The sequence below is a fragment of the Chiroxiphia lanceolata genome, chromosome 7, assembly GCF_009829145.1.
Source record: "Chiroxiphia lanceolata isolate bChiLan1 chromosome 7, bChiLan1.pri, whole genome shotgun sequence".
NCBI lineage: Eukaryota > Metazoa > Chordata > Aves > Passeriformes > Pipridae > Chiroxiphia > Chiroxiphia lanceolata.
The window spans coordinates 1,014,908-1,035,512 of NC_045643.1; the positions used below are offsets into that span (position 1 = coordinate 1,014,908).

Consider the following 20,605-nt stretch of genomic DNA (forward strand, 5'->3'; position numbering starts at 1 on the left):
ACCGAGTCCCGGGAAACACCGTGTCCGTGGGACATCCCTCCCTCCAGGGACACCAAATCCTGGGAAACGCCGTGTCCGTGGGACATCGCCCCTCCCAGGGGACACTGAATCCTGGGAAACACCGTGTCCGTGGGACACCCCCCGCCAGGGACACTGAATCCTGGGAAACATCCTCCAGGGGACACCGAATCCTGGAAAACACCGTGTCCGTGGGACATCGCCCCTCCCAGGGGACAGCGAATCCTGGGAAACACCGTGTCCCTGGGACATCCCTCCCTCCAGGGACACTGAATCCTGGGAAACACCGTGTCCGTGGGACAACCCCCCCGCCAGGGACACCGAATCCTGGGAAGCACCCTCCAGGGGACACCGAGTCCTCGGAAACACCGTGTCCGTGGGACATTGCCCCTCCCAGGGGACACTGAATCCTGGGAAACACCGTGTCCGTGGGACATCGCCCCTCCCAGGGGAAAACGAATCCTGGGAAACAACCTCCAGGGGACACCGAGTCCTCGGAAACACCGTGTCCGTGGGACATCCCTCCCTCCAGGGACACCGAATCCTGGGAAACACTGTGTCCGTGGGACAGCCCCCCCACCAGGGACACCGAATCCTGGGAAACACCGTGTCCCTGGGACAGCCCCCCTGCCAGGGACACTGAATGCTGAATGCTCGGAAACACCGTGTCCCTGGGCCACCGTTCCAGAGCCTGACCTCCTCGCTTGTCCCCCTCCAGGAACAGCCTGTTCCCTCTCACTTTGTGATTCCCTGGGTTAACACCGTCCAAAGCTTTCGCTCTTCCCCCACACACCCCGTCCAGCTGCTGTGGGGAAAACAGGGATGACAGGGACAGGCAACCAGGGACACAAAGGCCAGGTACAGAGACGCCACATCCAGCTGTGGTTTGCCCGTTACTACAAATCCTTTCGCTTAAAAATCAAGCCTGTTCCCCTCCCTTGCCATTTCCAGGGACAAGACACCGCTCCCGTGTGTTGTGTGGATGTGTGGGAGCACAGTGCCCACCCACATCACTCCTACAGCTCCCCACGCTGAACAGGACCTGCTACTTTCCTGCTCCATCCTCTAAGACACCTTGGGCATCCTCTCCTGGATGAGTATCCATCACCAAACGCAGCCTCCTCGCCATTTCATGACCGAGGGTGGGGAGGCCCTGGCACAGGTTGCCCAGAGAAGCTGTGGCTGCCCCTGGATCCCTGGAAGTGTCCAAGGGCATGTTGGACAGGGCTTGGAGCAACCCGGGATAGCTGCAGACAGAGCTGTTAAGGAAACCCAGATGCAGCCCCATCCTGTGTGGGTTGTTTGGTTGGGTTTTTGAAGCCGTTTGCAAATTCCAGGGATAAATCCTTGAAATGAAACTCGATCGCTTCTTGCCGGGGGCAAAGCAGAGGCAGCTAATGGGATCAAAAATATGCCAGGTCAGCAGGGATGGTGTCAGTTTGATGGGAAGTGAGTAAAACGTTTGGTTGTGACCTTCCTAGATCCAGGAATTCGGGTGTGATTTTCAATAAGGCAGGGGAAGATCCAGCTCAGGCCTGGAATTACACTCCAGTATCTCTGTCAAGTGGAGAAGGGAAGCTGTGGGAGGAAGGTGGCCCAGGCTGCTCCCAGGTGTCCCAGTGGCAGGCAGGGCTGTGGGAAGGCAGTTTCCACAGCCTGTGGGACACCCCCAGATTTAGGAATCACAGAATAACTTAGATTGGGAAGGACCTCTAAGATTGTCAAATCCAACCGTTCCCACGGCACTGCCAGTGTCCCACTAACCCACGTCCCCAAGTGCCACATCCACATGAAGACACATGTGGTCCCATGTTTGGCCAAAGCTCCCCAGCCCCTCTTTGCTCCCAGTGCTCTCCTCCTGGACTTCTCCTCCCCAGCTCCTCCAAACCTCAGAGCCTTTCCAAGGCTGCTCTACATCGCTCTCCTACATCCACTGCCAGCTTTCCTCTGGGAAAATCCACCTGATTTACCTCTTTCCACCCACTGGAAATAGATGGATTAAGACCTAGAGCAGCTTTAAGCAAAGAGGTTTCCTAAGGCATCTCCTGCCAGGCAGAGCTGGGCTTGGGGTGCTGCACATGTTCCAAGCCTAAATCCCAGGATTTAGACACACCTCACAGGGTGTCTCTGGCACTGCGGGATGCAGGAGAAAGGGAGCTGTGAATATCCTACCCGAGCTCCAGGTCCCCCAAAGCAGGTGCCTGTACTGAACAAGAGGCCAAATCATGCAGCTGTGCCTGTTTTCTCCCTGGGATCACTGATCCCCTGCTGTCCATGGACTCACAGGTGGGGCGGGACCTCGGCAGGGCTCCTGTCCCACCTCCCACCTGGAGCGGGACAGGCAGGAGGCAGCAGAGAGGCTCAGCAGGGAGGTGCCGGGAAGCACAGGATGCTGTGGGGGAACAATGCAGGATGTCCCTGCCTGTTCTCACGGATCCCCCCGCAGGCAGCTGGGCTTGGAGGTTTTGGCCAAGCGCTCAAAGAAGGGCACAGAGGGAACTGGGACATCTGGATGTGCAGGTATGGGAAAGAGACAGCGGCCCAGGCTCCTTCCTACCGGGAGCTGTGGACAGACATGGTGCAGGCGGCCGGTGTGTTCCCTGTCCCGCCTGTTCCATGTCCCGTTCCCTCTCATGTTCCCTGTCCCACCCGTTCCCAGTCCCGCTCCCTGTCCCTGTCCCATTCCCAGTCCCATTCCCTGTCTCCCTGTTCCGTTCCCAGTCCCGTTCTCAGTCCCGTTCCCAGTCCCATTCCCTGTCTCCCTGTTCCGTTCCCAGTCCCGTTCTCAGTCCCGTTCCCAGTCCCATTCCCTGTCTCCCCGTTCCGTTCCCAGTCCCGTTCCCAGTCCCATTCCCTGTCTCCCTGTTCCGTTCCCAGTCCCGTTCCCAGTCCCATTCCCTGTCTCCCCGTTCCGTTCCCAGTCCCGTTCTCAGTCCCGTTCCCAGTCCCATTCCCTGTCTCCCTGTTCCGTTCCCAGTCCCGTTCTCAGTCCCGTTCCCAGTCCCATTCCCTGTCTCCCTGTTCCCGCCTCAGCCCTCGCGGCGCGGGGCGGGGGCGTGGCCTGCGCCAATGGAGGCGTGGTCTCAGGCGAGGGGGCGTGACCTGCGCTCAGGGGGCGTGGTCCCGAAGCAGGTGGCCGCGTTCAGGGGGCGTGTCCGGGCACCCCGCCCCGCCCCTTCCCGTGTCGCCGCCGTGTGCGTCATCCCCGCGCGCCGCCCGCCATGTCCTTGTGGGTGTCCCGGCTCGGCCGGGCCGCGGCCGCCCGGGGCCCGCGGGGGAGCCCCGCACTCGGGGGGAGCCCCGCACTGCCGGCGGTGAGCAGGGGGCCCGGGCAGGGCGCTGGGGCTGCCCCCGCGCTCGGGGTCCCGGCCGCGGAGAGCGCTGGGGGGGCTCCGCTGGGGGGGGATGCACGGCTGGACTGTGCCTGGGGATGGGACGTTCCCTGTGGGATGAGGCAGGGAGGCGGGAGAGGAGGCGAGGTGTGAGGCAGGGACCCGCGTGAATGGCTGAGGGTGACCCAGTGACCTTCAGTTGTGGCTCTGCCACCAGAAGGATATTAAACCGAACAAATCCTGGGTGTGGCGGGTGCCCTGCACCGCGCAGGGCGAGCTTTGCTCCGTGTCATCGGGGGCTGCGGGGCTTTGGGCAGGGCTCACAGGGGCCCTGCTGTCTCTTGCCACCTTCGTGCTGTGCGGAAATCATGGCATCTCTAAGGCTGGAAAAGGCCCCCAGGGTCATCAGGTTCAAGCTCTTGCCCACTAAGCCGTGTTGAAAGGAAGCTGTAGCTTTCCTGAGAGACTGGGAGAGAGTTTGGTGCTGTTACAACCCGGCAACAAACGAAACAGCACAAGCGAAGGCCTAATGCAGGGTCTCCCCTGGGAGGTCGGGGCACATTCTGTGTGTGACCTTCAGCCACTCTGGGCATTTTGGGTCCTTGTGTTGGGTCAGAGCAGGGTTCTGGCAGAGCAGCCCCTCCTAAAAACATGCTGAGAATTGGTCCATGCTTTCTGTCTTCCCAGCCTTTAATTTCATAACCACCTTCCCAGCCTAACAGCTGCTTCAGTTGCCGAGCTGAAATGTCAGTGCTACAGTTACTGCATAAAAATTCCTCGTAGTAGGTCTGAAAAAGCTTCACTTCCAGCTAAAAAAACCCCAGATGTGCTGATTTCCTTGTGTTTTCTTCCAGGCAAGAATTCACAGCAGCCCTGAGCAGAATTTGCAGTATGGGTGGCTGGCTTACATGTTGGGAGATAGAACTACCAAGAGGTTCACGGACTACAGCAAAGTCTTCACAGTGGAGGGAAACTTGTCCTCTGGGAAGGGCAAGCTGGCAGAGCAGCTAGCACAGAAACTGGGTATGTCTTGTTGGGGCTGTTCCTCTGACAGCTGGTGGAATTTAACAGTGCAGCTGTGTGAGGAAACCTCACCAAAGCAGCAGCTCTTGATGAACTTAATTAACTGGGGAATGGGGGAGGGGGTTATAGGTAATGCCTGGGGTGAGGATGCCTGTGTAGATGGGTTTGTTGTGAGTGAAATCCCAGTCCTGATGGGTTCAGTGGTCTCCTGGAGAGGCTGGGTTTTCCTTGGGGATGTACAGGGAGGGTCAGGGCAGTTGGTTTGGTGGCACCAAGGTTGTGCTCAGCTCTCACTGGGGAGGGGGCAGAAAGGGGCCAGTGCTTGAAGGTGGGGTTTGTTGCCCTCTGATGTGATGGACCAGAGGCTTGGGGGTTGTTTCAGAGCTGTTTAAAGAACAACTGTGTATTAAAAGGCTTTTGCTGTAGATGAACACAACTTATTCCTTCGCTGGGTGCTCAGTTGTTGGGTTGTTCTTCTCAGGAATGAAACACTTCCCGGAGGCCGACATCCATTACCAGAACAGGATCTCTGGGGATGGGACACTGCTCCCCGAGAAGTTCAATGGCTTCTGCAACATGGAGAGGTTCTACACGGACCCCAAGTGCCCTGATGGACACTCCTACCGGATGCAGGCCTGGATCTATGGGAATCGTGTCCTGCAGTACGCTGATGCCCTGGAGCACCTGCTCAGCACAGGTGGGGCTCACAGGGCACAGAGCTCAGGGCCAAACTAACTTCTGACTCTTGAGTCCTGGCTAACCTGCTCTCAGGAGTTGGGGTGTCCTGTGCAGGGCCAGCAGTGGGACTCGGTGATCCCTGTGGGTCCCTTCCAGCCCAGGAGATTCAAAGTGCTTTGCTACTCTCTGCATTTTAAAATGAAAGGCTCTTGTTTTGTTCAGCTTCATATATTCCTCCCCTTAGTACAGGGTAACAGCCCATTTAGAAAACTACCTTGCACATTCCTGTTTCTTATTTCACTCACCAGTTGCCAGTTTAATTATTTTCAGTTTGGCAGTCCCTGGTGGTTATTTTCAAAAGGGCATTTTAAGGATGCCGTGATAGCTGTGAGTCGTACAGGCTCCCAGCTTACTCCCTGGTGGTGACTGTTTTCAGTCTTTTTGGTTTCATTAAATACAGTTTTGTGGTGGTTTTGTTATAATTTGAGAGTCTTCTAGTGAGAAAAGGGGATTTTATCCCAACACTGACTGACCTGTTGCTTAGAATCAGAGAATCATGGATTGGTTTGGGTTGGAAGGGACCTTAAAGCTGATTTTGTTCCAACCTGGAGCCTGTTTTCCTTTGCAGGTCAAGGTGTGGTGTTGGAGCGCTCTCCCTACAGCGACTTTGTTTTCCTGGATGCCATGTTCAAACAGGGATATATCCACAAGAGATGTGAGTTCTTGGCATGCAAAAGGAGGTTATTTTACCATAATCTGTCAAAAGTGTGGCAGTTTACTTTCTAAAAAAGGAAAAAAAAAGTCTGCTTGGAATTTGGGATCCCTTTAGATAATCAGTTGTTTGCGTGTTGCTGTTCTGTGCATCAAGGACTGACCTCAAGCCATGAGATTCCCAGTTTTTCTTCAGGGCTTTGGTGCTGCTGATGTGTTAAAGAACATGTATTCTGTGCCTTCATAGAATCATGGAATGGTTTGGGTTGGGAAAGGACCTCAAAGCCCATCTTGTTCCCCCGCTGCCATGGACAGGGACACCTCCCACTAGCCCAGGTTGCTCCAAGCCCCGTCCAACCTGGCCTTGGACACTTCCAGGGATCCAGGGGCAGCCACAGCTTCTCTGGGCAACCTGTGCCAGAGCCCCAGCACTGTTACTTGTGTCCTGTGAGCCAGAGACTCCTGCAGCTCCCTGGAAATGTGGCTGAGTGTGCTGCTGGAGACAAGGGCTCCTTCAGGCTGACCGTGCTCTCACAGCATTGGGTTTGGGATCAGTGATGGGCCAACAGGGCTTGGCTGCCTTGCCAATATCAGAGAACCCAGATGTTGCTTTTGTCTTTGAGAAGGACTAAGGCTGAGGATCCAGGGAGCTACAGGCCAGTCAGCCTCTGCTTGACTGCAGGAAGGTGATGGAGCAAATCCTCTGGGAAGCCATGTCCAAACATATGAAGATGTGGAAGTGATGGATAATAGTCATCGTGGCTTTGTGAAAAGGAAATCCTGCTCAGACTCCTGCTAGTCAGCTCCTCCTGGCAGGCTGGCACAGGGGGAAGAGGGGAGCAGTGTTTGGGGGTTATGTGATGCAAGGCTGTCACTGCTGCCTCCCAACCTCCTCACCAGCACAGGGATGGAGTAAGGCTTGCATTTGTGGGCAGTGTGGCTTGAAAAGTGGCTCAACTAGTGAGCTCAGACTTGGGATCAGCAGTGCAAAGCCCAGCTGGAGCCAGTAACTACTGGTGTACCCCAGGGGAGGATACTGGGGCTGGACCAGGTTTAAACTGGGTTTCAAACATGGATGATGGGACAGTGCAGCCTCAGGAGACCTGTGGGTGATGCAAAATTGGGAGGGGAGTGGTTGATGCACCATGTTTTGGGTGCTATTTAGAGGAACATGGAGAGGATGGAGAAGTGGTTGGAAGGTCTAGAACAGGGAATGCAAAGTCCTTCCCTTGGAAGGGATATCTGCAGGCACTTGTGTATGCTGGGAGCTAAAAACTGTCTAGGAAGTTACACAGAGCATGACCTGGGGGCCCTGATGGACCCCAAGTTGAATGTGAGCCACCACTGTGTCCTTGGAGCAGAGGATGCCACCAGGATGCTCCAAATCTGGAGAAGGCTCAGGAGGGTGTTTATAAATACCTGGTAGTGTTTCTGTGTCTGAATAACTCAGGGAGGGCAGGGATGGGGAGCACTCCTGGACGGAGCCAGTCTGTTCTCAGTGGCACCAGGGAGAGGACAAAAGACAAAGGGCACTAATTGAAATACAAAAAGTTTCATTTGAAAGGAAAAAAACCCCTTTCCTACTGTGAAGGGAGTCAAACCCTGGAGCAGATTGCCTGGGATGTCTGTCCTGGAAGTGCTGAGTCCTGCTCTGAGCAGAGGGGTTGAACCAGGTGGTTTGTGGACGTTCCTTCCAACCCGAGGGATTCTGTGGTTTGGGGTTATGGGCACTGAGCTCCTGAGCTGTTGCTGCCCATTCTTAGTAAATCTGGTGTTTTGGCTGCTCCTGAGGTGAAGGCAACTGTTTTCCTTGTGTTTCTGCTGTTTGATTTGGCATAGATTTAGGAGGTATATTTGTTTTTTAACAGCTGATGGAAGTTGCTGGTTGTCTTTGAGAGCTGGTTTTAACCCCCTGTATCTTACTGCTCTGCCTTGGTGAGGCAGCAAAGCCCAGCAACCCACAGTTTAATATAAAAGTCCAGGGACAAATAATGGATTGCACTGCAATCCTTAGTGAGCAAACCTCTTGATTAGAGGTCCTGCTGCTCTACTGTGTCTAAATGATGGAGGAAGAACCAGATTCCACTAAACTTGAGTCAGGAATAAAACCTCCTCTTTGATAAAGCGGGGTTTAGATTCTTAGATCTAAGTGCATGTAGCTTCACAGTTCAATTCTGCTTTCATGTGGATGTTGTTTATTCTGTAAACTTCCTGAATCGTGTTTGAGGAAAAGCCTACCCTGAGCTGGCTCCGTGAGCCAAGAAGAGGAGACTGCAAATACAAAGGGTGGGGAACGTGATTTATTTGTGTTTTATACAGGCCTTGATCACTACAAGGAGATCAAAGACATCAGCATTTGTGAATTCCTGCCACCTCACCTGGTCATCTACGTAGATGCGCCTGTCCCAGAGGTGCAGAAGAGGATTCAAGAGAAAGGCAAGGTAATTTTCTCTCTTATTTTTGCTTATTTATCTCTTAATTATCTTTATTATTACTTATCTCTTGCTGCCTGTTAATGTCTTTTGTAATCACACCTTGATGTGTGAGACCTGTGGGCTTTGCTGCAGAATTCTGCCTCTGAAGGGCTTCTTGGCCTCTGAGGTGTCAGATCTGTGTGGCTATTTTCATATGCTTGCTTTAAAAAAAAAAAAAAAAAAGGCAAAAACCAACTTCTTTTTTCTTGACTGCATCAATATGCTGTGATTTCTGCAACAAGAAATTCTGTAAAATTCAGCTGCTCTTAAAACCAACCTTGGTAGCTGCTGCTTCAGGAGTCATTCCCAGGTAACAGGCAGCTTGCAGTGTATTTTAGGATTATATATGTATGATTCCTGAGTGCCAGCAGCCCAGCTGGAGTGCCTGTCTCCAGCTTCCCAGTTGACTGCTCCTTCACACCCGTGCTGAGGTTCATGTGTGAGTCACTTGGGATCAGCAGGTTCAGTGAACTTCTTGAAATTCAGAAAAATGACTGCTGGATTACTGAGCTAGTGAACTAGTCCTGGGTCAGCAAACCTGTAGGGTCCTTTTGGGGAATGACTAATCTAAATAAAGTTTTAGGTTTGGGGTTTTTTTTTTTCCTCCTTCTGTGATATTTGGACATGTGCTTGTAACTGTTCTCTGATGTGTTCTGAGGGTTAAATGATGTTTACCTTTTTCAAAGGTAATGGGAAATGCTGTCCAGGGAAGTGTTTCAGTGTGGGAAACCTGACAGATTAAAAGAAAGCTTTGATTTCTTTTTGGAGTGGGTGGTTGCCCATGCATTTTTCTGAAACTGTGGAAATGTGGATGCACATTTGCATTTTCTTACGGAAAAGGTAGACTCAGACAATCTTCTCCTATTTTCTGGATGATTATCTAAAGCTTCCTTGAATGTGCAGGTAACAAGGACGGATCATTCCTTGGAAAGCTGATCTCTTTGAGGGCTACTCTAGGTATTTAATACCATGTAAGGAATTTTGAACACTCCAAAACTCTTAATTCTTGAGACTTCCATTAATGTTTATGTGGTTCACTTGGATGTTTGCTTATTCCAGCTCTTGGCAGGTGGTGGAGCTTAGGCTGGAGCCTGTACTGGAGGGAAAGGAAATTAATTCCACAACGTTGTTCTCTGTTTGTTTTTAGCCATATGAGAAAAAGGTGTCTCCTTCCTATCTCCAGCACATTGAGGATGCTTACAAGAAAACCTTCCTTCCAGAGATCAGGTTAGCAAATCAAAATGTCTTGTCTCGTAAGTCTCTGAGTAAATATGTGTGCAAATCCTAAAATATCTGCCTATGTCAGCAGATCAGGTCATGTGAGGAATCCTCCTTGTGCCATGGAGTACAGTGTTGTGTCCTAATGATGGGCTGTTGCAGTCATGGCATAATAATGTGTGTAATTAATAACCTCTGGCACCAGAAAAGCCTGATGCCAACAGTGGGAAATTAAAAATGAATTTAGGAGTGATGTGTGTTTGTGTGAGAGTGTGATGCAACATAAGCTTTTTTCAGGACTTTTTTGAGAGTTTTGGAATTTTTATCTCTCAGAACCTCCTTTCTGTTGTCATAGAGTCCCAGAATGGTTTTGACTGGAAGGGGCCCTAAAGACTGCCTTGTTCCACCTCCTGCCATGGGCAGGGACACCTTCCACTAGCCCAGGTTGCTACAAGCCCCGTCCAACCTGGCCTTGGACACTTCCAGGGATCCAGGGGCAACCACAGCTTCTCTGGACAACCTGTGCCAGGGCCTCCCCACCCTCACAGGGAAGAATTCCTTCCCAATATCCCACCTGACCCTGCCCGCTGTCAGTGGGAAACCATTCCCACTTGTCACTTTCTGGGCTCCCCTGGCTTTCTCAAGCTGGGAAGCAAAAATGTGTTCCCTATAAACTGGAGATGAGGTAGTTTGCCAGCTGTCCCAGTTCTTATAAAAGAGCTCCATCGAAAATCACATTGTCTTAAAAACCTGAAAGCAGCCTTGGGTCCCTCATAACCAAACAGAGTTCTGGAAGGGAAACTCTCAAAGGCCCCTGAGCCATCAAAACTGTCTGTAATGGTGTGAGTTCTGGGGTGTGCATGAGGCTGATTATTGAGTTCCGTTGAAATCCAGGTGCATCCTCGGGTGTTTTGTAACCTCCATCTGCCCTGGTACATCAGTGTAATGGCTCTGTCAGCAACTGAACTGAATAACTTGGATATCGAGCTTGTCACTCATGCAGGCAGGAGCTGCTGGTGTGATGTACACGGCCAGCTGCCTCCCACTGTGTCCCCTACAGCCAGGGAATGATAGGGAATAAGGATGGAGAAGGAGGCAGGGTGGGAAGCCTTGGGACTGCCACCCCCCCGAGGGCACACTGCTCGAGTTTATTGGCGAGGAGAAAAATGCTACTTGTTCCTTGGATCACATCGAGCCCCAGATACATCTCGTGGTGTTTAGTGAGGCAAAATCCTAAATCCTGCTGGGATTTCAACTCCCTGCCCTTTGTCTGTGCATGGTCAGTACACTCGTTAAGCACACGCCCTCTGCTTGGCATCCTGTCAGCGGATGGGCTCACTGTGACCTGTCACATTGATCTTTGTCTCTGTGCCCTTGATGGGGGACAGCTGGGAATGTGTGAAACCAGCTTTGTGCATCCCTGGACCTCTGGATGGCTCCTGTCTTGGATCAGTACAGGAGCCACAACTGCCTTTAACTGTTTGCTTGCTGGCAGAGCGATGCCCTGAGCTGTGTTCGTGCCTGGCTGGCACTCCTTGCTCTGCCTAGACACTGATTCCCTGGCTCTTGAGAGAGCCCAAAATCTGGTTCAGTCAGTCTAAAAAGAGGAATTACAGGCTGCTGAGCAAACTCCTGCACGGTTCCCATGTTCATGCTTAAGTTTGGTTGTTCTCTTGAAATGCAGTTTGTTTCTGGGCAAAACTCCCGTTACCTTGTTCTATTTAACTGGAGCAACCTGATGCTGCTTGAAGTGTTTTATAGTGGGTATGTGCTTTAAAATGGGTGTTTCTGTTCTAGTCTGGCATGTTTATGAATGTCTTTAATGTTTTTATGAGTGGTGATTTGTGAGCTGGGTGCTGTGGCAGGTGCTGCCTGGTGATTTGGAACAGACAGTGCTTGGGTTTTGTTTGATTTTTATTTTTTTTTCCCTTTTCCTGGACCAGACCCTTAAGATTGCTAATGTTCCCTTTCATATCCAATACTGCTTCCACTGAGCAGCTGTTTTCTCTTAAGGAAAGCTCTGATAATCTGCAGAGTCACTGAGCAGCTGTTTTCTCTTAATGAAGCCCTGATAATCTGCAGAGTCAAATCAAGGGATGGGATCAAGTGGTTTGATCTGCATTGTTAATGCAATTGCTGCTATAAGGCTCTGCTCAAGTCTGACCTCTCCCTTGGGTTGATACTGAAGAGAAGCTGTGGCTGCCCCATCCCTGGTAGTGTCCAAGGCCAGGTTGGAGCAACCTGGGCTGGTGGAAGGTGTCCCTGCCCATGGCAGAGGGTGGGACTGGATGGGCTTTAAGGTCTCTTCCAACTCAAACCATCTGGGATTCTATGAAATTTTCCTCCTTGCCCTTCAGCTTTGCTGTGTGTTGTTTGATACAATGTGCACACTGGGCTTCTATTTTATTTTCTCTTAATTTGTTAGCTAAAGGAAAGGTCTTCCAGCTGGAGCAGGTTTGGGAGCAGCCGTTACTGAGGTCAGCTGAACATGTGTAGTATGAAACATGTTCACATAGGAACTCCTCTTGTGGGCATGCTCTGCAAGTGCCTTTTCCCTCGAGGCTGCTGGGTGATTAACAAAACAGTCTCGTAACCAGGAAACATTACCTTTTCTAAATGTTTTTACACCTGCAGATCCTGCTGCCTCTGTTTGTATTGGTTATCTCAGTAAACAGTGAGGAATGCATGTATTCTCCTAAAAATTACTCACAGGTAGTAATGTACTTGTAAAAAGGGAAGTCCACTGAAGTTTTGGGTTAGACTGGTTGAAAATTTCACTTAGCTTCAAGTAGATTGGGCAGTTGTAATTGAGGCAAGGAGCCACATTCGTTAAATGAAAACAAATTCATAGGTGTAATTTTTATTTTTTTGAACTGAAATGATGTAGGTTCCCTAGGCCATTTGCCCTTTGAAAGCAGTTTTCCACCAGGAAAGAAGCAGCTGACAGGTGTAACAGGAATTACTGTGAGCATTCTAAAAAGGTGTAACGATTCTGGTTTGGTATCTGTGCATTTTAACTCTGTTTCTGTTCATTCTGGAGCAGGGCAGAGGGTGGGTGGAGCAGCTGGATCAGGGGAATTCAGTGTCTTCTCTCTTTGCAGCGAGAGCAGTGAAGTTCTGCAGTACACGACAGCTGAGGCCGAGGATGTGGAGAAGGTGAGTTTGCTGCATGGATGGATTCTCTCTGTTCTATACAGGGTCTGAACTCGAATATTTCCATCAGTGTCACTTTGTCAGGACAGTGGAAGTTGGTGCCCAGCTTTCTGTGTGATAAAACAGCTGTTGTTTTCCAAAAACTAGCTGTGATTTGGTTGTAGCAAAGAGCTGTGTTCCCAGAGCTGTTCCAGGCTTTGTAACCCTGCATTATTCATCTGTATGAGCTGGCAATTTTTTTTCTCCATTGGTTTTGCAAGACATGTTAGCCCTGGACCAAGCCAAAAAACTGCCTTCTCATTGCTAAAATTAATCTCTCTCTTATGAGACAGGATTGACACGAGATCACTGCTTCCTCCTACTCAACTATGTCCTTTTTTTGGAGCAAATTTAATATTATTTGCCTTATTTCACTAAACATTCCTGCTCATGGAGGGTTACTGGTGGGATAACAGAAGCCTTTTTCTTCTCCATCATTAATTTTCCTCTGTAGCTGCTGTTCCCTGATGGAAAGAGCAACAAGTTTTTTTGTGGTTCTGGACAGGTTTGTAGTGGGCAGATTTCAGTTTTAGGGATAGAGCTCTAATAATAACAGTAATACTATGTTGATGATGATAATCCTACGTGGAAGCTTGCAGAGGAGTCATCCCTGCCTGAGAGGAGGGAGAGGAGAGTCTTCATCCTGACTAGGTGAAATTTCTACCTCCTTATACACAGCCCAGTCTTCTCCTCCTAGGTTTGTATCACATGATCTTACTGGAATTGTAGCATCTACTTCATTACTCTTATTAGCATATGCAGGGTGTTCATTTTAATATTTAAATGACCCTTCATCAGGCAAAAGTTACTTTTTTTGGCCATGGTGTCCTTCAAAGTTCTGGTCATACGACTTTGTGAAGCAGAAAATATTGATAAGGACTTTTTCCTGGTCCTAAAAATTGTCCCCCCTTTCTCCCCCCCCCCCCTTAGCTGCAGTGCTGTGGGTCTCTAGGCCTTTGGTTCCCTTTGTGGTTGTGTGCCACATTTTGGGTCCTGTGTTGTTGTGGATGGATCTGTGGATTCTCCTGCAATGGATAATGGAGGTTATTAAATTATTAAGCAGTAGACTTGTGAGGCAGTGTGGGGTTATACCCACAAAAAGGGCTGGTGGCTTCAGTGTGACAGCAGATAAACAGAAAAAATACATAAAAAGTAGAGCTCAAATGACATCACAAGGTTGTGATGTGGATGAGAATATATAGTTATTTTTTCTGGATAACAACATAAAAGTGAGGATAAGAAGTGAGAACCATGGTGTTTCAAGAGGGCATCCAGGGGTGTTTGGTAGAAGAAAAGTTGGGATGGGGGTTATTTACCTGTTTTCTCCCCTTCCATCTCTCTGGACACGTCTTAAAATGGTCGGAATAAAGCAGCTTGTTTCCTCCCTGGATTTTTTGTAGTAAACCCCATTGCTAGAGATTTGATTTTAATCCCTTAAATCAGGGTTTAAAGTCAGTCTAAAGCTCTTATTGTTCAAGTAGGGAGTCTCCCAAACTCAGCAATCTTGAGCCATCACTGTAAATAGGGTCATCAGATGCACTGATGGAGTTCTTAATCTGGTTGGACAAATCTGGACTAGAGGAAGGATTAGCATTTGGAAGTTAAAGTACAAGATCATTAAGGTTGGAAAAGACCCCTAAGATTATCAGTTCCATGATGTGATCGTTGGATGTTGGTGACAGATACTGGTACTTGGTCTGCTTCAAAGAATAAAGCTGGTTTTCCCCCTTTTCTGGTCACATTCAGTTCACCTTTGGAATGACCCAGTAGAAGTTGGGAAATAGGGGTTGGCAGGAGGGATTTGGCTTTGGCTTGTGAGGTTTGTGTTTACACAGGGGTGCCCTCTTGGTAGGCAGCAATGTTCATTAGCTTGCTTCAATCTACAGGTTATTTGGGCTTTGGGAGCTTAATTTTTTATGGTCTTGGAATTTAATAACTTTTGATTTGCTCATAGCAGACATACACAGCTTAGAAATGATACTTTAAGTGTCTTTTAAAAAGGTCAGTTGGGGTTTCACATTGTAATTACCATTGGCAGTGGTGGCTAAGGGGGTAATGAGTGCTGAAATGAGCTTCATTAGGGTGGTTCAGACTGGTTTCACATGAGGATAAAACTGGGAATACAAAGTTAGCTCTATGTTTAAATGCTGTTTTGAAAGCCCTGGATATTTGCTGCTGATTCCCAGGGGGTGCCAGGGCATTCCTTATAAATTAAGCAGCTATTCTTCTATCTGGTTGGGAAGTTGATACCACTGTTAATGAGCTGCTGGGAGAGAGATCTCTGATCTGATAATAACAGTGAGAAAAAACTCATTTGGATGCAGATTCCTCTCTCCCCTGGAACACATTTTGAACCCTGTTGTAGCAACTCTCTGTGATCAGTCCTGTCATCAGGCAGCAGTGAGTTTTCAAAGCTTGGCTGTGGAGTAGAGAAGGAATTGCTTTTGTGTAGGCAAAGGGCAGTATGGTAGAGGTTCAGCTCTTAAATCGAATAATTAAAATCAGTAATGGCTTTTTGAACTAACTCACTGGTCACTGACTTTATGTGAAAAGTAGATTTTCTGTGCTCACACCTGCACTATCTGGTGTGCCAACTGCCCCCTTGTAAGGCATTAAAAGTGGTTAGAGAACACTTACATTGGATGTTAGGCACAACTTCTTCACTGAAAGGGTGGACAAACACCGGCACAGCTGCCCAGGGCAGTGGTGGAATCACCATCCCTGGAAGTCTTCAAAAAACATGTGGATGTGGCACTTGGGGACATGGGTTAGTGGTGGCCTTGGCAGTGCTGGGGGAGGGGTTGGACTTGATGATCTTAGAGGTCTTTTCCAACCTTGGTGATCTTCTGATCTCTCTAAACTTGCTTGGAGTCTAAATATGCTTTGGTGGTGTCATGCCAACTGTATTTTTTTAAGACTTTCTCTGCAAAATTAGTCTTTAAACCCACTATAATTATTCCCTTTATTTCTTAATGTTAGGAATACAAGGGGTTTTCATTTATTATTTTATCTTTCATTACTGGGATCTGCTTGCTTGTCAGTGAATTGACAATATGTCATCAGGATTTTGGTCCTGACCTCACACCTTTGTCTTTTCCCTCTGGAAAAAAAGGCCTCTGAAAAGGGATGGTTGGAGCTGTAACAGTCCAAGTTGCTTCAAGGCACTATCTCCACCTCATCATGCACCTGAAGTGCATCCCCCTGACACCAGTTCAGGTTTCCTTCAGGTCCAGCCAGCCATGTGTGATGAGCAATTACCTGGTGGACCAGCAAAGATCTGTTTTCTGGTGGAGCCAGGCTGTAAATGAAGCTCAAATCTGGGATTGATAAGTTTGGGGATGCTGAAGGAATGATTTGCTGAGCTGGCATTCCTTGTTTGAAGGGTTCTGGGTGCTGAGCCATAGGTGTTACCTTTCCTTTCTGCTCAGGGATCATCCATGCCTGGGTAGGTCCTGATGGGCAGTGAAATCCTGAGCCTTTGGACTCATCTGTGCAGCTACTCCAGGTCTGTTTGAGCTTCCCAGCCTGAAACATGCCTTTGTTTCTGTGATGTGAACCACACAGCACCCAGAGGCAGATGCCAGTCGTGTCAGTGAATGAGCCACTGAGCCCTTTTGGAAATAAACCCAACAACACACAAGTGTCCTATGGAACATGGCGATTCTTTTTGTAAAAAAAAAAAAAAAGGGGGTTTAATTTAGATTAATTTCCATTTCCTCCTCCTTCTCCCTCAGAGGGGGGGTTGTACTTCTTTACTTTTCATCCCCAACAGCAGGCTGAGGAAGAATGTCTTGGATCAGGTAAGAATTGGGAAATAAGGCACCTCCCAGCCAGTTTATTCCCTGCCATCCAAGGCTGAAAGCACCAGGATCTTCAGAGCTGTGCCTGCCCAGTGCTTGTGGCAGGACCACGACCTCCTGAAACAGGGTGGCAGATGGTAATGTTCTCTCTAAACATTTGCCTAGTTAATACAGCTCTAGCAGTGAAGCCTTTTTCATTTGTTTAATAATCTATTTTGATGATTTAATTGATTTTTTTTGGATGTTCTGATCAAACCACCTCTTAGTGTGTGACCTTTCCCATTCCCATCCCAGGTCATTGAAGACATTGAGTACCTGAAGTTTGACAAGGGGCCATGGCTGGAGCAGGATGACGTTTCTTTCCACCATCTGAGACTTTAGTAAGTACGATGTCATCCAGTCACTGAGCATTTCTTAGCATCAGATCTCAGGGAAAATGGTCAAAGCCTTGGGTCTTTAAAGGTGGGGTTGCATTTTGCAGTGTTGGAGCTTGGCACTGGAACATGGTGTGGCATTTTGCTGCTGATTCGTTAGACAAGAGACTCCAGACAAACTCAGGGCTGGGTTTTATTAAAAAGATCCTTGTCTGCCTAGTTGGATGTGAAGAGATCCATAACTTTAGACTCGATGTGCAGGTAGCAAGTGCAGTGTAGTTACGTTTTTTGGAAACAAAATGTAAGAGTTGCATTGTTTTCATTAATTTCTGGTTGTCTCACGGGTTAACAGAAACACAGGGATTTTTTTTTTTTAATTGAATATCTGTCCCTGAATTTTTGTCTTTATTGTGACAGGCATTGGAGCAGTAAGTCAAACATTTTTTTTTTTTTTTAGGCTTCTGACATTCTTTGCCTATTACTTTACTGTTACTTCAAGTGCCTCCTGAAATGAGAGATAATGTTCCTTTTCTATGCTTTTTTCTATCAAGGGGGGAGGAGAAACTGCAGAAGAGCAGTGTTGGGTGGTGTCTGAGAGAAACAAGTCATGATTTGGGTGCATTTTAACTATCTAAGACAAAGTTTCTTTGTGTAGTAATTGGAGGGTAATATCTGGTGACTTAGACCCTGCAAAATTATTTCAATCAGATTTCCTTTGAAAGAGAAAATAATTTGCTTGTTTTCCTATAGCTCCACACTAGTGCAGGTATTAAGAAAGGATTATTAATTGCAGTGTGTAGGAGGGAGTTAAAGCAAAGCATTCAATTAGAGCAGGGTGTTCAAGTACTGTATGAAAATTCAACTTTGCAGCTGTAGAAGGGAATAAATTGCTTTAAGGACTCAATTTTTCATTGAACCCTGGAGGAGGGTGAGAGGGTCTCCTGTACAAGGCTCTTGTTGTTGTAGATAATACAAAATTATTTCTTCTTTTGGCAGCATGTGGCTGTTTTAAGATCTTGCACTGCAATGAACTGCTTATTTAAATCACAGAATCACAGAATATCCTGTGTTGGAAGTTTCTCATGTTACCTCCAGAAAGTGCAGGGAGCCTACTGCGTGTCTTCCTCATTGGAATTCCCTCCCTGGGCATCCAGTGCCAGTCTCAGATGCTAATCCATGAACCTTAAGGCTGATGCTTTCCTCACTTGTTCCAGTGCCCAGGTAGCAAAGAGCTCGTGGTCCCCAGCCTTTGGCAGGTTTGCAGGTGTCCAATGCCTGTGTTCAGTTTTCCTTCAGAAAGTGGGGTTTCAGGTGGTTCCTGGTGCCTGTTCGGGTGCTGACACGTGCTGCCCTCTCGTGGGTGTTCGTGGGAGGCTGCAGCTGGTATTTAGGATCATTTAAGTTGGAAAACCCCTCTGGGATCATTGAGCCCAACCATTCCCCCACCACTGAACCATGTCCCTGAGTGCCACATCCACATGGCTTTTGAATAATTTCAGGGACAGTGACTCCACCACTGCCCTGGCCTGCCTGTGCCAATGCCTTACCACCCTTTCAGTTAAGAAATTTTCCCTAATACCCAGTACCTAATATAAGTTCTACTCTCTTTGGTTTTCCATCTGCAACTGCTTCCTTTGCTGACCTCCCAGGTTTTGGGGCTGACTTGGGCTGTGATCTTCTCTTCCAACTTCAGCTTGTACCAGCGTGTCTGGGGGACTGGGATCGATGGGCAGGGCTGAGGAGAACGTTTTCACTGCTCATACAGAGGGTCTAATGCACAGAAACCCCAGCAGGGCCTCTGCCTAATTAATGCAAATAAGTCAGCTAATCAGACCGGTGAGCCACACCCGTGTGAAATCAGTTGCATAATGATCCCTTTTATCTCCCTGCCTTGCCCTTGAGTGCTCTCCCTTGCTCTAGTGTGACTGTGGGATCTCTTGGGAAAAGGTAAAAATGGTTGTATTTGTGTCAGGAAGCTGGATGGATCTCAGGATGCTCTTCACATCTTTCCCAGTCCAGCACGAACCATTCTGGCTCTTTAAATGTCTCAAGAAGTTCCTCTGCTGTCACTGCACCATCTCAGGCACTTTATCTGTGCCCTTCCCAGCACAGTCAGTCTGTTCACACACACTGCAGAAGACATCCTGTTTTGGGATGAAGGCTGTGTGGTGTAGCCTGTGTTACTTTACCAGCTGGTGGAGGGAATTTACTGCTTGTGACTTGTTGCATCAGACAAGTCCACAGCTAAATCTGTTGTATCCCTGCAGCTCCTTCAGAATTTGGTAGAGTAGAACCTGGGAGAGGTAGAGCAGAGAACTTGGGAGTGAGGGAGAGAGACCCTTCATTCTCATTTCCCTAGAAATTCAGGGACACCTTCCACTAGACCAGGTTGCTCCAAGCCCCATCCAACCTGGCTTCTTGCTTCAGTTGAAACACTTATCTGTAATTTCCTCTTTGCAGTAGCTTTTATTGGTTTGAAGAGCTGTTGTTGCACCTTGTCCCCTTTTTCTTGCAGACCTGCTTTTCTTGGGAAACTTTTTTTTTTTTTTTGCTCTCGGTGTTGATGGTGAGTGTTGCTCACCAAGGGAGTGGCCGTGGCTCACCTTGGCCATGGCATTCCTCTTCTGCCTGGACAAATGAGGGAAACTGAGCCCCTTTGGCAGATGGAGGAAAATTAATTTTCACGTATAAACACAGAATTGAACTTGGCATGGTGCTGTGTTGCTGCCTCTTAGGCCAGTGAGTGCTTTTAGCTTGGAAGGGAGGTCACTTGAGGTTTTTGTGACTATGCCAGCATCAGGTGTTGAGAAATCCCAGCCCAGCCTATGCAAACTCAGGGTTTTTTGTAGGGTTGATTGGTTTATTTTTTCCTAAGAAGTCTCCTTCCCTTACCCCACCTTGCACCCTTGGCAAGGTTCATCAGGCTTTCTGATGTTTGCTGTGGGACTGTGTTTTATACATTGATGGAAAATGAAACCTCAGTTACTTGTGTGTCACCACTGCAGGCTCCCTGAAAAATGAGTGTATCCTACTGGAAGTTGTCTGTGAGGGAAGCAGGAATGTGTCAGTCCTGATTCCTCAACACCTGCTCCTGCTGGACACAGTGTGAATTAGGTGCTTTTGGAGAAGAGATGAGCCACCCATGGCTGTAGAATACTTTCAGGTGTGATTCCTGTGGGAAGAACCCTGGCTAACAGGGTTATGTGAGCTAAAATCTAATGTTCTTAAATTATTGGGACCACACTTCCATGCTCTGTTACCTTTGAAATGTTGACACAGTCTTACAGGTAAAGGTGCTGCATAATGAGAGCTGCTTCGAGAAAGTGTGGTAGAGACTCAGAAAAGAGTAAATAATGATGATTTTCTCCTGAGGGAGAGAGAGAAAACTAAGGAAACATAAAAGGTGCCTTTAAATGCTTCCTGCTGAGCAGGGAATTAGTCCTGGCAAGCGCCTGTGGTTTTGTGGTTGGACATTGTTGTGGCAGGTGTCTTTGGGCGTGCTTTTAGTCAGGATTCCAAGCTTTTTCTGGAGGTGCAGAGCAGAGCCTGCAGAAGCCATGGTTAGCTTTGCATTCTTTTCTCGTACAGTGAGAGCAAAGTCTGAACAGCAGCAGGTTTGCCGTCTTGGCTGTTAACTAAAATAAACTGTGCCTGGGAATTGTCCTCCACAAGTTGCCACTTGGCTGGGGTTCAGGAAAGAATGGATGAACTGTACACTGCAGACTACTAGACATGGTTTCTGTGTGTGAAGTTTTGCTTCATAAGTACCTGGGCTCGTTTTTGTG

At 48.5% G+C, this 20,605-nt stretch overlaps 1 protein-coding gene across 1 annotated transcript in view; it reads left to right on the forward strand.

The window, feature by feature from the left end:
• Positions 1-3,215: 3,215 nt before the first annotated feature.
• The window catches only part of NDUFA10 (NADH:ubiquinone oxidoreductase subunit A10), a 28,619-nt gene continuing 11,229 nt past the window's right edge, over positions 3,216-20,605 (forward strand). The window contains exons 1-8 of the mRNA XM_032692969.1: positions 3,216-3,332; positions 4,205-4,373; positions 4,855-5,070; positions 5,680-5,766; positions 8,082-8,203; positions 9,384-9,463; positions 12,556-12,610; positions 16,741-16,826. Of these exons, the coding sequence (XP_032548860.1) occupies positions 3,240-3,332; positions 4,205-4,373; positions 4,855-5,070; positions 5,680-5,766; positions 8,082-8,203; positions 9,384-9,463; positions 12,556-12,610; positions 16,741-16,826 (908 nt within the window). The 5' untranslated portion in view covers positions 3,216-3,239. The remainder of the gene's footprint in view (positions 3,333-4,204; positions 4,374-4,854; positions 5,071-5,679; positions 5,767-8,081; positions 8,204-9,383; positions 9,464-12,555; positions 12,611-16,740; positions 16,827-20,605) is intronic.